The sequence below is a fragment of the Eulemur rufifrons genome, chromosome 29 (genome assembly GCF_041146395.1).
Source record: "Eulemur rufifrons isolate Redbay chromosome 29, OSU_ERuf_1, whole genome shotgun sequence".
NCBI lineage: Eukaryota > Metazoa > Chordata > Mammalia > Primates > Lemuridae > Eulemur > Eulemur rufifrons.
Window position 1 is genome coordinate 98,038,282 of NC_091011.1, and position 16,948 is coordinate 98,055,229.

Below are 16,948 nucleotides of genomic sequence, written 5' to 3' on the forward strand. Positions count from 1 at the left end.
TGGAGAAATGACGCGTCGGTTTAGAAAAAGAACCTCTCGCAGATGTCCTCCGCATGGAGCCGCAGAAACCAGGCATTGTGTGTGATAAACTCTGTTATCCAGAAAGACTGGAAACATTTCCCCCCAAAATCAAATGCGAGACAGAATCAGGATAAAACCCAGTTCTCCCAGCCAACAATCCTTGTACTAAAATGCACTAAAACTACGCTTTGCTTCTCGGAGAGACCCCAGGCCTCGTGCGTCTCCCCGAGTTCCCTGGGATGTTTCCCTGGAACCAGGTAAAGAAGACGTCAACGTGGTCGAGGCATTCTCCTTATAAATACAATGCTTCTGGCCAGAATTAATTATTTATCACATTTATTTAAAGTATTTTTCTTTGCCAAAAGTGCAAACATTTCCCCCAGAAAACTGAGGGAATATTTCCTTATCCATCCTGCAGCTGGCAAATAGAACCACATTTAAAAAGCCAAATTAACCGCTGGGCTTTCCACTCCCTCCACTTTTAAATACCATGCTCCCAACTCTAAATGGAAAAATAAATATTTGCAGATTAAAGGTTTCATTTTATTGCAAATATTCATGAAGATTAGATGTCGTTTTAATCACATGTTAGTTTATTTCTCTGGGCATATCATATTTGCATGTGTTCACTCACTGTAGGGAAATGAGTTTTCCTTGTGCCAGCTGGGGTTTATTTACCGTTTGTTCTCAACCCCGCGTCGGCGTGGAGCTCCTTGAATCAGAAAATGTATATCGTGGCCAAGTAATTGGTGTTCACAGGTGGGAACTGTCAGGCCTGAGCTCCAGAGAGGCGGAGATGCTGCCGCAGCAAAGCCCCCTTTGCCCGTGGAAGCGGTGGCCGACCTGGGGCCGGTGGAGGCTGAGAAACGGGCTGGGGGCCCGGTGGGCACGATGGCAACTTGCTCTTGGGACTGAAACCCAGCCTGGAACCCCTTCCCCCCGGAAAAACTGGGAACTGCCTTTGTTTCCAGGGAAAAGTGACAATAGGTCCAAGCCAGCGCTGGCGTCTGGTGCATGCCTGGTGTGGAGGAGTCCCTGGGAGAGCTATTTCCCTGTCATCCACACTTGGAGTATTATGTAGGATCTGTCCTTCGGTTTTTTCCCCTTTTTTTCTTGTTTTATTGATGGCCTATTCAGTGTGAGACAGATTTTATTAAATGAGAACAAAAGACAGGCTTGGAAGAATAGAATTCATTTTTAGGCAAAATCGGGTTTGTGACTGTTCAGAATTCTGTTCTTTCTGATACATAATAAATGCCACCGGAGAACTGTTACAACGCACTCTGGCTTCAGTGGCAGCGGTTCCAGGGGAGGCACCCCGTGTGCTTCTCGAGAGTTGAGTTCCCGTTCCCTCCGCTGAGCTTGGCACGCACACGCCACAGTTCTTTTTATTGGTGCTTTATAGACAGGGACGCCTTTTTATCAGCCTCTGCTTAGGCTGCGGCCTCTTAATTCTCCGTTATTCCTTTTCTTTTAAACAAACTCAACGTTTGACTCATGATTCCCAAGGCAAGAAAAGGCCCCGCCGAGCACTTATTCTTTCAACCATTATGGACCTCTCGTTAGAAATGACATAGGAAGTGTGTCTCGGGCTGTATGTTACCCTGGTCAACCTCCTCAAAATGAAGTTTCAGCCATGGTTTAATCCATCGCTTTTGTCTGCAGAATGAAGAACCCGTGTTCTCCAAGGACGGCCGGAAGTTTTTCTTTGTCAGAGCCATCCCCCAGGGAGGACGAGGAAAATTCTACCACATCACCGTGTCCTCGTCCCAGGTAAATCCTGCTGCCTCCCAAAACCGTTTGGCTGTGTTGATGACAGCCTCTAGTGGCTGAGCACACTTGCCATTTTCAAGGACCCCGGAGTCCCCGCAGGTGTACCGAGTCTCGAAGGTGAGGTCCCGGAGGCTGGGCAGAGCGTGACACTTGCAAAACACCAGAGGTGCTGATCGGGGCAGTGGGTCCAGCTTTGCTCTTTCTCTTAGGGCTCCTGCTGGGCACAAACCCCATCCTCTAGGTGTGGGTGCGATTTTTGAAGCCGTCTAAAGTTGTAATATTTGGGAGCAGGGTGGGTGAATAAAATCTGATTAGAAAAAGGGTTCATCAAAAATGTTCTGTGGATATAAAGTAGAAGGCTTGGGTTTATGATCTGGCCCAAAAGGCAGTTTCCAAAGAGAAATCTCAAGACGATCCCACCTGGGAGCAGCTTGGTGGGATAAGGGCAGGGGCTGCCGTGACCCCCACGGTGGCGATGGCGTCTGTGCAGAGCCGCAGGTCAGACCCTTCCTCGTCAGTCCACTCGGCTGCGTGGCTTACAGAATGTCTGCAGACTGCCCCCACTTGCTCATGCCCACGGTCTTCACGCCAGAGCCCCAGCCTCCTCTGTTTTCTCATTTTGGACCACTTCAGTCAAGACTTTAAAATTTTAGGTGTTTTCATAGTGCCCCAGTCTCTGACTTCACCCAGGTGGTCAGCGTTGGCTGCAAACCACCGAGAGTTCCCACCACATCCGGCAGCAGGCAGGTGTGCGCCCTCTGCCCAGGAGGCCCCTGCCCCACCACCCGTCCCAGGAGCCCCCGGGCCCCCGCGGCCCTCCCGGCCCCTCCTCCTCTGCTCCTCCAGGCTCTGCCCTCCCCCAGGACGTCTGTCTGCTGTCCCCAGGGCGTGTGCCTCGTGCCTCGGGCCCTTCACCTAATTTAATCTCCATCAGCTCCGCACCCGCCTCACCCGGCACCTGCCGTCCACACTTCGACGCCTCCACACCCAGTTTCTAGTCACCGCCGGAAACGAACGCGGCTCCTGTCCAGGTGGCCGTTGCTCTCTCTGTGGTGATTTATCGTTGTAATTGTTCTCCTTAGCTCTGGAAGGCACATGGGGAGAGACAGTGTGTGCAACGTGCAGTCCTCACTAATACGATTCCGAACTGTCCTTGTCAACGATGGCAGAGGGTGACAGAAGAGCCCAGTGTCCTCTCCCTCCTCCCTTCACTTTTTCTGTTTCTTTGCCTGATTCCGTCCACTTCCCTGCGTTTCTCTCTTTCCTTCCTCCCCAGTCCCCCTCGAGTAATGACTCGGTTATCAGATTTGGGGTGTAAAAGGCACAATGGCAGCCCCATAAAGCCTGGTTCCTCTGGTAGGACGCTTCTGTGGTGGCGGAACTGGCGATCCAGGTACCAGGGGACATGCACCACGGAAGGGGGCCACGTGCCATTCCCCACCGCTGACACTCAGAGAAGGGGAGGGCTGGGGGCCTGCGGTGGTCAGCGGAGCCCCACAGAAGACGCTGAACTCGAACCAGGCCCCTCGGGAGAGGACCAGGCAGGAGGGGGACGGCACGTCCCACACAGAGAATGGAGGCGCCTTGTTGCCTGGTACGTAGGAGCCCAACCGGGCAGCGTCTCACTCCTGATGCCACGTCTGTGTTTCAGCCCAACAGCAGCAATGACAACATCCAGTCCATCACCTCTGGGGACTGGGACGTGACCAAGATCCTGTCCTACGACGAGAAGCGGAATAAGATGTGAGTGGAACCAGGGCCTGGGCCCATCTTCCTGGCCGGGCGGTGGGAGGCACGTTTGTTGGTCAAATTATACTGAGAGTGTGAGAGCCCAGGAGGCTCATCTCCCCTTCCTAGACACCACCACTAGCTCCTAGTCTTGTCGGAAATGTGCCGTGTATTCCGTCTCAGCAGCCAGAGCTGCAAAGTGCTGACGGTGAAGTTGAGCTGGCGCCAGGCCTGCGGGCAGCGCCCGTCGGTACCATGGCAGCCGTAGTGGGGGCGCCCATGGCTGCTGAGGCCCTGCTAGCTCCGGTGCTGCGCCCCCGAGTGCCTTGCGAGCTTCATCCGCTTTAATACGGCAGCTCCATGGGGTAGGCTCGTTGCTTTCCCCATTTGAAAAATAAACAAACTGAGACAAAAAGAAGGTAAGGACTTCACTCCAGGTTATTCAGCTGGTGGCAGGTGGAGTCGGCTCAGACAATGGGCATCTGGGCGGTGCCACCCCCGAGGCTGTCTGGCCGCCCCCTCTGTGACAGGAGCCACAGTGTCTGCCCTGGGTGTCTCAGGCGAAGGTCATGCACCGAGTTTGTCGGGCCAGGCTCTGTGTCTGGTCTTACAGCAGGTGTCCTGGGCCCTGCCCTCCAGAAGGTTAATAATCTTGCGAAGCCCCAAGTCCAGGGGGATGCACGGCCACCCCCAGCCCTGCAGCGGTGCCCTGCAGCTCCGGAGTGAAGGCTGGTGCCGCGGGGGCCGGGAGCCCACAGTGTCTGCGCTGATGTGTCCTCAGCCCGAATGATGACCCTTAGGTGCCTGGCCAGCCCCTGCTCTGGCCACAGGTGTGGCTGGACCGGAACAGAATTGCCCCTGTGGGCCACGGGACGACAGCGGCCCCGAGGCGTGGCTGTGGAGGGGGTGCAGGGGTGTGGGGGCAGATGCACCTGCCAGCAAACTAACCTGTGCTCCCTGACGTCTTGCAGCTACTTCCTGAGCACGGAGGACCTGCCTCGGCGACGACAGCTCTACAGGTAGCTGGGCTCCCCCTGCGCTCAGGCTCCCCCAGGAGGGCTCCCGGGCTCGGTCAGCCGTAGGGCAGGAGAGGCAGCGAGAAAGATCCCACCACAGGGGTAGCTGCGAAGCCTGGAGAGAACAGAACTTGCCGAGGCCACCGAATTTGAACCCTTATTTTATTTTTCTGCTTGGATTGCATGGCATTCCCCCCACTGACTCTCCCTTTTGATAGGCAATGGGCCAGCCTTTGCCTTTCACCTGCGTTCAAACGTGCGCTTAGAGGAATTGTGCTCACCTGGGTTTTGCTAAGGGCAGAGTCGGGTTTGGAAACCCACCCGTGGGCGGGAGGGCTCGGCCTGCCGCCCTGCAGTGCTGCCTGTGCGCTGAGCTCCGTCACCAGAGCAGGCAGGGGCTGGGGCCGGCCCACTCCAAATCCTGGAGAGGGACTGGGCCTTCCCTGGGGTCTGTCCCTCTTCAGCATTCGGTCTGGTCACTGCCCCAGTTACTGTGCTCACTACAGAAGGCTCTTGGCCCTGAAGTGGGGTCAGCCCTGGGCGCTTCCCACCTGTGGCAGAGGGAGGGGCAGTCTGCTGCTCCCTCGGAGGCTTCCGGACTAGGGGAGGGCTGCGCTGCTTGCTGCCCAAATGCACCCGGGCCACAAAGGACGTCACTCGGCGTAGACCTCGGGCTGGAGGCCAGTGCCTGGCAGTCTGGACCGGGCCGGCGCTGCTGTGTGGTGGAAAGCCTGGTGCACCGCAGGCCTCCCTCCCGTCCGCCAGCCTCGGGGCTGAGGGTGCAAGGGCCAGGCTGGGGCCGGGAGGAGGGGACACACAGCTTGCTCCTCCGTAGGCCTCCGTCACTGCGTGCCTGCTAGGAACATTGAAATTGGTCGTGTCACCGTGTCACCAGATTAATAACAAGTGCCAAGGCAGCATGCAGACCCTTTCCACTGACTTAGAGGATGAGAAGGTTGTCTTCTCTCTCCCATGCAAGGTCTTCACTCTTGCAAAGATAGGCTTCCAAATGGAGCCTGCCGTTAGAACGGACCCTTCCCGAGCAGAATGTTCAGATAAGAACCTCCGGGTATATTGGGCACCCCAGGACCTTTCCATTTGGGGAACCACATTTTAGGCCTTCTTGATCTGAGGTTATACTTGATCAGAGGGTCGCAGGTGACATCCTCGAGTCCGTTCCCATTGTAGCTCCATTGAGAAGCAACGTCTTCAGCATCTCCCTCTCTCGGGAGCATCAGCTTTGGAAACAGCCGGAGCTCAGACCAGCTGGGACTGCATCTGCCAGTGTTGGGCACTCGGGGGGCTTCCAAGATGCATAAACCCTCCCTGCTGTTCTCAAATCGATAATCGTGTGCCCCAAGAGACAGGATAGCTGGGTGCAAATTACTAGGTCATAACACCAAACACCTGCACCCTCTCATGCCGGGCCACGCCACAGCCTGGATGGAGCAGCACAGATGACCACGTGTCACGGTCCCGGGGCCAACAGCACTGAGAGTTCTCGGGAGTGGAGGACCCCCAGTCAGGGAGGGCTTCCCCGGGAAGGTGCAATGGAGCTGGGAGCTCGCAGACGTTCCGGCGGGGAGGCCGGTGGACAAAGGCCAGGGGAAAGGCAGCAGGGCTCCCAGGCCGCCTTTGTAGGAGAAACCGGTGAGCCGGGACACCCAGCGGGGAGATGGGGACCGTGACTGCCGCTTTGCTCTTCCAGTGCCAACACGGTGGGCAACTTCAACAGGCAGTGCCTCTCCTGTGACCTGGTTGAGAACTGCACCTACTTCAGCGCCTCCTTCAGCCACAACATGGACTTCTTCCTGCTCAAGTGCGAAGGTAAGCCCCCCTCCCCCAACCTGCTTCCGGGCCATGCTGAGGCCCGTGGCAGGCGCCCTTGGCTCGCAGGAAGGTGCAGCTGGCGGTGGTAGGAGCACAGCGTCTTCCAGGACAGGTAGGGACCCACCTACCTGAAGGTGTAGCTCATGGGGAAGGATTGCTGGACCCCTCCGAGCCTGGTGCAGTCGTGCTAGCTCACGTGTTATCAGGGCCTACAGTTTGTCCATGTATTCTGCGTGCTGTGCTTAATCCTGCAGTCTGTCCCCTGCTGTCCATAAAACAATACAGCCCTGTGTCCAGGCAGGGCAGTAGCTTACGTGTCAGTGGGCCTAAGCCATCTATAAAGGTAATAAAACAACGTCAAAGGCCAGCCTTTCAACCATATTTAGGGACAGGGTTATATTAAAGAAGTCTCAGGAAAATATTTTCCTGTGGCCCAACTCATTAATAATTCACCCCAAATTTCGGCAAGTGTTTTATCACACCAGTCAGCAAACACAAAGGGGTAGGCCATGTCCCATGGTGGGTACAAAGATTATCTTTGCATCTTGTCGTATGTCTTGGAAAGATCAGATATGAACCCATGAAAAGGTAAGTTAATAATAAATGTGGCCATAAGAAAACATACATAGAAGAGTTTGATCCCCTGAGATCACAGTGAAGAATGGAAGTGCTGTGGGTGGAGACCGAGAGCAAAAGCAACTCGCTCCGCAGAGCTTCAATCCCACCAGTCGCAGATGGAGAATGTGATCTTTATTAGAGCAGCGTCTTCGGCGGCCATTGCCGGCTACTGCGTCACTCGTGGCCTCATAACTTCCTTCTCTCTGTATGGGCGTCATGTAAAATCCTGCAGGTCCCAGAGCAGGAAGGCTTAGCCCTCGCTCACCACAGGCTCAGCCCCGACGTTCTTTCAAGACGTGGGGATACCATGGGGTCGGAGGGGTCTGCAATGCCGCGCTAGTGTCCCAGTCCCCTCGGTGTTTATGGCACTGACCTCCTGTGCCTCTCAGGAAGCACAAGTGCCCGGAACCCCAGGGTGCTGGAGGAGGAGGATGGAACTGATCCACTTCCCTTCCCAGATGACAAACCCCAGACTCCTCGTGAGTCGGTGATACCGCGAGGACCAGCGTCAAGGTCCCCCGACTACTAGCACAGTGACCCCCGTCTCCCTGCGGCAGCGTCCTCGTGAAAGGACAAGGGAGGTTTGTAGGGCATAGAGACGGGGAGATGCGGGGCAGACCCACTGGGAGACACAAGGTGTGACAAGGGGCTGTGTGATCAGAGATCTGAAATCTTAGATGGAGGAGGTGGCTTTAAAACAGAGGTGGTCATGATAAAATATAGAAGTGAAAAATTAAAGTAGATTTGAGGAAGAATGTCCCCAACAACAGTGGTTAAATCAGAAGTGTGTCAGGACCTCTCCCATGAAGATCTTTAAAGAGGGCGGATACCGTCAACCAGAGACGGGTTTAAGGGCAGCCTCTAGGAGCCGGAAAGACGTGGTTCTAACCGGCCAGGGCAGCAGCCATGTGGACGTGTGTCTCCTGAGTTCTTACCGACTCGTGCTGGCCTTTGCTCCACATGGGGATCCTTCACAGAACCCAGTACCTGGATTATTTGTAAATCTTTTCTTGGCTACATTGGAGCTCAGAGCTCCCTGCTGAGCAAGCCCAAGTTTAGTCTGACTGGCCTCATTCTGACAGGTGGAACCTGGAGCCTTTTATTGTTCCGTTGCCATAAGTCCCAGCCCTGAGCTGATGAGGCTTCCCCAGGAGGCTGCGGCCCTGGACTCAGGCGGGGAAGTTCCGGCCTCCATGTGGGGGATGTCGGTGCAGCGCCATGTTGGGAGGCTGCTTGGACAAGTGTGCTTGGAGATCACTTAACAGTTGTTCCTGCTTAGATTTCCAGTCTGCCTGCTGGGATTGTGTGCTCAGGACAGAATACATTGGATTTTATGTTTAGGTCATATGTTTATGTGAGGACATTCTCTATTTGCAAGACTGTTTGTGTTATGGTCTACAAGTGGTTGGTGTGAAGAGGTGGCTGCTCAGTTGGTACAGTGCAGGCAAACAGAAGCAAAGAGCAAATACAGCCATGCAGGTCGTGTGCACCGTCAACCTGGCCTGTGAGTACAGCCAGCCGGGTCAGACACAGGGTGGACGTGGCCCACGAGTACAGCCACCCGGCTCAGACACAGGGTAGACCCAGCCCATTGAGCAGCTCCGTGATCTCAACTTCAGAAAGGATGGGGTGCTCCTCCCCACAAATGCCTGAGTCCCCACAGTAACCCAACAAGTCACAGAATTTGAAGAACAGAAGTAGATCCCAGAGATTATCTGATCCAGCCTCCACCTCCCCCTCCATTTTGTCGATTAAGAAACTGAGGTCTTAACTGATGATGAAGTTATCACCCTAGGGTTATCTGAATCTTTTAAAATCTATTTAAATACTTACCCTGTTGCCTCATCTTAAGGTTAAGCATAAACCAGCCCTCTTCTCTACAAAATTACCCTTTTTAAAATTTTTATATAATATATTTTCTGGCTAGAGTAACTTGAATGCCCAAATTAAACTTTCCCCCCAAATATGACCAAAACCCTGTTTTTAAAAGATTTTCTAGAAAGGCACACATTTCCAAATGGGTGAGGAGACAACAGCACCCGTCTTTGGGAATCTGGAAGCAGGTGCCAGAGACGACTCAGCAGGCCCGAAAGCTGAGCTCTGGTCCCGGGATAGCAGAGCTGGGCAGCAACCGGGTTCCCACCACAGGCATTGGCCTTGATCGCTGCGAGGGATGAGGGATTCCGTTGTTACAAAATTTCTTCGTATATACACATAGCTCCTCATCAGTCAACTTGAGTGTTATTAAATTTCAAAGGAGAAAATAATTATACTGGGTTGGGTTCCTTGGGGTTATTGCTGGGGGCGAAGAATTGAGGTAGCATTTAAAATAAATAGGCGGGTAGGATACAGAATGGGAGGAGGAAGGTGTGGTCCGAGGGGAAGGTGTGACCTGAGAAAAAGCGTAGGGAACAGTCTGAGATTACGCAGTGGTGATGGGCACACTGAGGGCACTGACGTAGGCCTTATACAAGGCCCCACTGTAACAAAAACACGTACTCCCTTAATATTTCGAAATTTTAAAAAAAGATTATGCAGTGGATTTCTTTTGCAGCCTGTGACTCACAATCAGTCTAGTGAATATATGCATTTAAGAAGCCTAATTTAATAACCAAAGATAATTTTAAAAAATTTTATTTTTCTCCACCTTTCTCAGCAGATATTAAAGTAGACCCAAATGTGTCCTCCAGAGCAACATTTATTAAACTCCCATTTCCTCTCCTGTGTGTTTCTTTCACACCACAAAGCTACTCTGAGAGACTCTTGGAAATCTATGACAAAAATAACTTCTCCTCTCCTGGCATCAAAGACTGTTGTTTTCTTCTCTTTCCCTTCTCCTACAGCACTTTATTATGTAGATTAACTTAGCCTTCCAGCTACAACCAGAAAAAAAAAATCATTCCATTTTTAGGTAGTGGAAAAATATGTTGACAGAGAGGATTCTCTTTGGTGAATTAGGGAAGGGAAATCTGTAAATGTTCCCACATTCAAAATTGTTTGATCCGTCACGTAGGGAACTGCAAGTAGTTCAGCTTGTCTGGGCGGAGGCAGAGATGATAGTCACCTAGGACAGTGTGGACACCAACCAGCCAAAATAGGCCCCAAAGTGGACACAAACCATCAAATCACATTAGGACATAAGGGCTGGGTATAAAATCATGAAATTATGACAGTCCCATATAGACTTGATCATTCTTCCTGCCTTTCTGTGGATTTTTCATTAGGACAGTTTGGGGACCGTTTAGTTTAGCTGATAGTGACTTACCGCTTTACTTACACATTCAGCATTACAGCTTATAGTCAGTGTTATAACTGTATCATTTTAGTCTATTCAGCTTACTATAATGAAGTACTACAGACTGGGTGACTTATAAATGACAGAAATTTATTTGTTATAATTCTGGAGGCTGGAAGTCTGAGATCGGGGGACAGCATGGTCAGGTTCTTGTGAGGGCCCTCTGGGTTGCAGGTGGCCGGTTTCTCCTTGTGTCCTCATGTGGCAGAAAGAGGGTGAGAGAGCTCTCTGGGCCCTCTTTGGTATGAGCGCAAATCCCATTCATGAATGTTCCACCTTCATGACCTAATCACCTCCCAAAGGCCTCACCTCCCAACACCGTCACCGGGGGTGTTAGGATTTCAGTGTATGAATTTGTGGGGGACACAAACATTCATCCCTTGCAGTCATAGCTGATCATAGCTCATCAGTTGTTTGCAGTCAATACTTCTACTTAATTCGTCCTTTGGCATATTCATCTTCCCTAATGTCCAGTCACTCTTCTGCAGCATATTCTGTCTAGCTTCACCGTTACTGAGTTCCACGTCGTTTTATCTCCATCTGCCTTCTCTAATTTTTCATTATCATTTCTTCTGTGGTTTCTCAAGATTTGACATTTTACTATGTTTCTTTATAATTCTTAATTTTAAAATTTTTAATAAATCTGTACAAACTTAAAAATGCATAAATTATTTTTGCACTTTGCACAGTTATATTAAGAATAGATTAAAATAGAACAGGTAAGTATAGACTCAGAAATGCTTGTGATGCCCGTATCTACTCATTACCTCACTGCACCCCTCTGTCGGTGCCGACGTTTAGATCTAAAAGGCACAGGTTTCGGATGGCCACTGGATTCTTACACAAAGGATCACCTGGAAACCAGACTCAGTGGAACCTTGTAGAAACTCACCTATGATCTTAATGCAGGGAGATTTAAGTTTCTTTCCAGCTCTGTATTGTCTGGCAGTAAAGCCAGCTGCATCCAAAATACTGTAGTAGGGTATAACCTTTTATAATGATTTTCCGTGATCTACCCAGCAGCTTTCAGTATATACACTTAGCTGGTCTTCTCAGTGACCCTGTGAGATGGGTAACAAAAGAAATATCCTCTGTTATTTCTCCAGTTCTTTACAATTTCACAAGTACATTCCTTATTCCATAATATTTCATGCCTATATTCCCATGAATATAGCGTCTTGGAACATGTCCCCGCAGGTAAGGGTGACGACTGCGCCTGTCCTGTGAGGCTCTGTATTTCTTGTGGGGCCAGGGGGCATCAGGTTGGGGAGGGCAAGATCAAGGCCGATTTGGTTCTGGTGAGAGTTGGCTTTTTTCTCACTGCATTCTCACATGATGGAAGGGGCGAGGGAGCTGTCTGGGGTCCCTTTAATCCGGACAGTAACCCCATTTGTGGGGCTCTACCCTCATGACCTGATCACCTCCTAAGGCCTCACCTCCTAACACCTTCACATTGGGGGTGAGGATTTCAGCAAATGAATGTTGGGGGACACAAGCACTCGGACCATGGCATAGACTGAGCATTTGCAGAGTTGATGTGTGAACATCCATTGAGACCCAGCAAAGTGCCTGAGCCTGTGACAGTCACCTTGTGGGTCCACGAGGCGTAGAGACTCAGTTGAAGCCTTGGGGACCTCACGGAACAGAGCCAGTGACAGCGTGGCTCCCTAGCGCCCTCTCCAAGGCCCCACCTACCTGCTCTCTGTCTCTTAGGCTGCGGCAGTTCCCTCCGTCACCTGTTCCCTGCCTGCCACTGACATTTCTGTGTGTGTTTCGGGTGCCGTCTGCCTGCTCACGTGACAGTTCACGGGGTACAGGAGCTTGGTTTTGCGCACACTTTGATCCCAGTGTCTACAGCAACACCTGGTATTCAGTGTGTCCTCAGTAAATAGTTTTGAATGAATGAATAAAAGCTACCTAACGTACTGCACTTTGGGGCCAATGTGGACCTAGTTTAAGTCATAATCATATCCTAGACCTTCCTAGGAAGTAAATTAATGCATGTGCTATTTCTATGTACCATGACAGCTCCCGCTCATGTTGTGGGTAGCCAAGACACTCTTTAAGGCTTGTTTTCTGCCATCATGTGTGAAAGCATGCTCACGAGATGTGGAAGTATGAACGCTAATTTAATTTTTTAAACAGAAATGTTGTGAGCAAAGAGGGTTAAAAGCAATCAAAATAATGCAATGTGCAATTTTAAATCATATATTTAATGCACGGTACGTAGGTCTGAACGAATTTTCCCAGTGAATACAGACCTTTTTGGTGGACTCTACGCGCGCCTGCTCTGTTGCTACAGAGGGACGTCTGGGCCTGTGGCTGTGTCTCAGGGACTGTATTTCATATTACTGTAAAGAAAAAGCCTCTGCAGCTCTAACCGTCATCGTCCAATCTCCTTGCATGTACAGCGCATGGACGCACGGTGAAGGTGGGTGTGCCAAGCCTCATCCTCCAGGCAGGTAATCACCAAAATCCACTGGATCATGAAGTCAGAAATTGGTATTCAACAAACTTTATTGAGTCACCTGTTTTGAAAACATGATCATTGTCAGCCAGTTAAAGTCAATTTCGTTGTTCCCCTTAGAGGTTATCAGTGAAGTTTGTCTTTCAGTTGTATAATGGAGAAGGCAGCAGCGCCACCAGACTGAGAGAACCCTCACCTTGCACAGATCCTGCCGGCATATTGTGCTCAGCAGTACAATATCTATCCAGCCGTTCCACTGATATTTCAGAAATAGGCAACTCTTTTTCTTAACCAGGGAACACCATCTTAATGCCTAGTAAAGATGAGCTGCAGGAGCTTGGAAGTGCTTACCAGCTGCTGACAGAAGGTTCTGTTTTAGCTCCCAAGACATAAAGAGAATCAATCCCAAACTTAATTATTGATGCTAATGGAGAGGAAAGAAAATGAGGGAAACCAGATGCCTCTCTAGGCGGGCATTTCTCCTTCCTCCGCTCCCAGCTGTGTAAGAGAAAGCTGCAAATACAGATGCTCCCTGGGGCTGGAAAGAAAATGGAAACAAGTGAGCCCCACTTGGTGTAATGTGATAGTGCATAGTGTATACATAAGATAGTAGTATCATATACACTGCATAGTGTGTACATAGAGTAATAATGTTGTATACAATATGCATAGTGTGTACATAGAGTAATAGTGTCATACACAATGCATAGTGTGTACATAATGTAATAGTGTTATACACAATGCACAGTGTATACATAATGTAATAGTGTCATACACAATGCACAGTGTGTACATAACGTAGTGTTATACACAAATACATTGGGAATACATAAAGTAATGTTATACACAATTTATAATGTATACATAGAGTAATAGTGTTATACATAATATATAATGTAATAGTATATACAATGCATATTGTATACATAATGTAATAGTGTTATACACAATACATAGTGTATATATAATGTGATTAATATGAACACGGTCTTACTCAACTGTGCTGGGTGGCCTGGAATTAAATACAGGTGGGCTGAAACCATTCTCACAGGTCAGCGGTGCACCGTGGGTTGCTGGAGTATGGGTGGACCTCGAGACTGCACGCCACACTGTGTCACACAGTGCGCTGGGGTTGGGGCACTGGGGAGAATGTCCTGTGTCTGAGGACAGCTGCTGCGACTCAGCTCCAGCAGTTGTTGCCGTTCAGAAATTGCTAGATTTCTGGATCTTCCAGTATGTCAACAGAAGTACAAGATCCATGTTTTCATATAAAATCTGATTTCTAAATGTTGGCTACCAAATAAAATCGGAAAAATATTCCTTTTGGCTAAATGAAACATTTGCAGGCCACACCTGGTCGCAGGTGACAGTGTGTGATGTCTACTCGAAGCAGCGTGCTGGCCTGCCGCGGAGGGCTCCTCACTGCTTCTCGGCCCCTCTTACAGCCACTCACGGGGTCACCATGAGCAGCCACAGCTCAGGTAGCCCGAGGGGGCTCGAACAGAAGTGGGTGTGTTTAGTCTCAAGGTTCAGCCCAGGCGCTCGGGAAGCCACAGTCCACTGCTGGTCTGGAAGAATATTTTTAATCCATCACGCTGTGTTACTTCCCAGCTCTCCAGCCCCGCTAAGTAAGACAGTGTTCACGTTAATGAATCTCTCCCACTTTATTATACATAGCTTGTCTCCCAAAACAGAAGGATATTTGCCACGTATTCTACTCACTGTAAATTAGTCTTTCCCGATCTTAGGAAGCTCTTTGGCCTCCCCGGTGCCTCTGTCACTGACGTGAGCCTCGGCCACGTGAGGAGGGGGGGATGTTGCCACGAAAGGTGCTGAGATGATCCTCCACTCCCTTTGCACTGCTCCTCTGTGGAGGAAACCAAGGCTGGTCACCAGGAGGGCCAGTGCCACCACCCCTCTCCCTGACCCCCACGCTGGTGTCCTCCAGCGCCACTGCCCTCTTCTGGGCTCTGGTCAGCACAGCGGCAGGTCCCTGAGGCTCTGTGTGCCTGGCGCATGGTCAGCGGAGAAGGAACAAAAGCGAACCCGGGGGATTTCCTTTAAGGAAAAGGTGGAAAACACAGCAAGGTCACACGTTTATTCCCATATGGTTTCATAGCTGCAGAAACTGGGGCAAGCTCTCGCTGGGGCGAGGGTGGAAAACAGCGGTTCCATCTCCCACCGCAGGAGACGCCCGTGCTAGTGATTCGCTGTAAAGGAACCAGGGGACAAGGGGCTTGCAGTCAGGAGCTACCCCCTGTGTTACGTGCGAAAACTCGTAATAATTTCCAGAGTGGTTTGACTGTGCTGTGACTAATCCTATCAATGGAGAGTGGCTCCAATCCCGTGCGTTCTGCACTGCGTAGAGCGTACGAGTTTAATAAATATTTGACGCCTAGAAATAGAAACAAAGATTTTTGTGGCTAGAAAAGTTGTCCTGAGTTGTTGAGAAAAGGAGTAAGTCTTTGCTTGCTTTACAGAAAGTCCCTGTCTTCCTACACCAGACGTTTTTCCTTCTAGAAATTAAATTAGATACACATTCTTGGACAATATATCACACTAAAAACACACTCCCTGAAAATGTTAGGTGGTTGACATTTCTCTTTGTGACCTTGGTCCCCTGAGCTGCTTGTCACCTTCCCAGTCACCCCACACCTGAACTGACGCCCAGCGGTGGTTGTCTTACGCACGAGGATGTCCCGCCTCCTCCAGCGCCCAAGGGCGTCCCAAGAGCCCCCAGGGGTGGAAATGGGAAGGCAACATGGCAGGGTTGTACCCCAAACACGGAACAACAGCTGTCCCCCCCCCCCCCACTATCCACCAGCGACCAAAAACGCCAAAATACAGCAGGAAAGGGAGAGATTTGGAAAGCAAATTAGAAAAAAAGGCCAAAACCTCTGACAAAGTGCTGTCTTCAGGAAAGGTGGGACTAACAAGTCTAGCGGCTTTTTCTCTTAGTGGAGATAAAGTAGCATCATCCATGTGCTTAAAACAGTCACAGTCAAAGAAAAATGAGCAGAGACATCTGGCCAAATGTTACGTTCGCTTTCACTTTCATCGGTTTTTATCCCCAGGAGAAGGTACTGGTTAGTGTCAGGCAGCTGCCGGGGGCGGTACAGCAGTCCACGCACGTGCTGAAAGCCACGTGTCGTGCAGCTTGCAGCAGCGAGGCTGTGCCCACCTCCACAAAGAGGACGTGAGTGTGGGGACCCCGAAACACAAAGCAGCCTCCTGTCGTGTTATTCTTAAGTTCTTAGCTGTGTCGACAAGAAGTGTTTTAAGCTTTCATTACTTCTCACTGTTACCAAAAAACTGTGTTCCTTCCCTGCTTTACGTCAGCAGCCAGGAAGGAGCATGGATTCGAAAGGCGGCGGGGTTTCCACTCTTGGCCACAGGATGGAGGAGGGAGGCCCTGTGTTCTCGCGGCAGCGTCTCCCCAGCACAGGGAGAGGCGGCGTTTGCAGTTAGATACGGGACGGAGAGGCGTGTGAGCTTTTTAATGCGTCACATGTACAGGAAATTCCCACTTGGAGGGTGATTTTAGTATTAGAATGATCTGTTAATGACTTAGGGGTAGTGAGCTCGCGCTCTGGTCTGCGCGGACTTTGCACAGGTCTGGACGTCGGGTATGTAGCGGGGGTCCCGTGGCTTTTTATGGCATCTGGGCCTTCTCGTGTCCTGCAGTAGCTGAGCTTCTAGATAACAAGCACTAAAGAAAAATTGTCGAAACAAAACAAGAAAAAAGAAAAAAAGCTGTTAAAGTTTTTCCATCCACTTTGCTGTCTGTCCCACTGACATTGCCACTTAGAATGTGAACGTTACCACCTTAAATGAGATATCACGGATACTTCTTTAGTGTGTTCCAATGGGATGTATTAAACAGCTGGCCAGATAAATGGTGTACATGTTCTGATAATCAGTGTGTTTATTTTATGCGGATAAACATGCTAGAGTATAATTGTAGTTTATGGATGAAATCTAAAACTGTTTCCCCTGGGCTCTTCGATCCATGCAGATGTTACACCTCTGCCTGACCCGTCTTCCAAGTAACCAGGTCACACGTACCTCAGTGTCAAAATGGCCATAAATCTTAAAATAGTGGCACACTGACATTTCAGTTTCAGAGCCAATCCTCAGTAGCCTAAGTACCTCAGAATTTTTTTTTTTTTTTTGGTAAATTTCTAACCCTACTTTCAATTA

General features: G+C 50.3%; 1 protein-coding gene across 3 annotated transcripts in view; it reads left to right on the top strand.

The window, feature by feature from the left end:
- The window catches only part of DPP6 (dipeptidyl peptidase like 6), a 643,862-nt gene that overhangs the window by 574,609 nt on the left and 52,305 nt on the right, over positions 1 to 16,948 (top strand). For all 3 annotated transcript variants that reach the window (XR_011231801.1, XM_069462595.1, XM_069462596.1), the window contains 4 exons: positions 1,687 to 1,794; positions 3,446 to 3,537; positions 4,494 to 4,541; positions 6,247 to 6,365. Coding sequence is in view for 2 of the 3 variants with exons in the window: in XM_069462595.1 (XP_069318696.1) it covers positions 1,687 to 1,794; positions 3,446 to 3,537; positions 4,494 to 4,541; positions 6,247 to 6,365 (367 nt within the window). In the remaining variant the exon portion in view is untranslated. The remainder of the gene's footprint in view (positions 1 to 1,686; positions 1,795 to 3,445; positions 3,538 to 4,493; positions 4,542 to 6,246; positions 6,366 to 16,948) is intronic.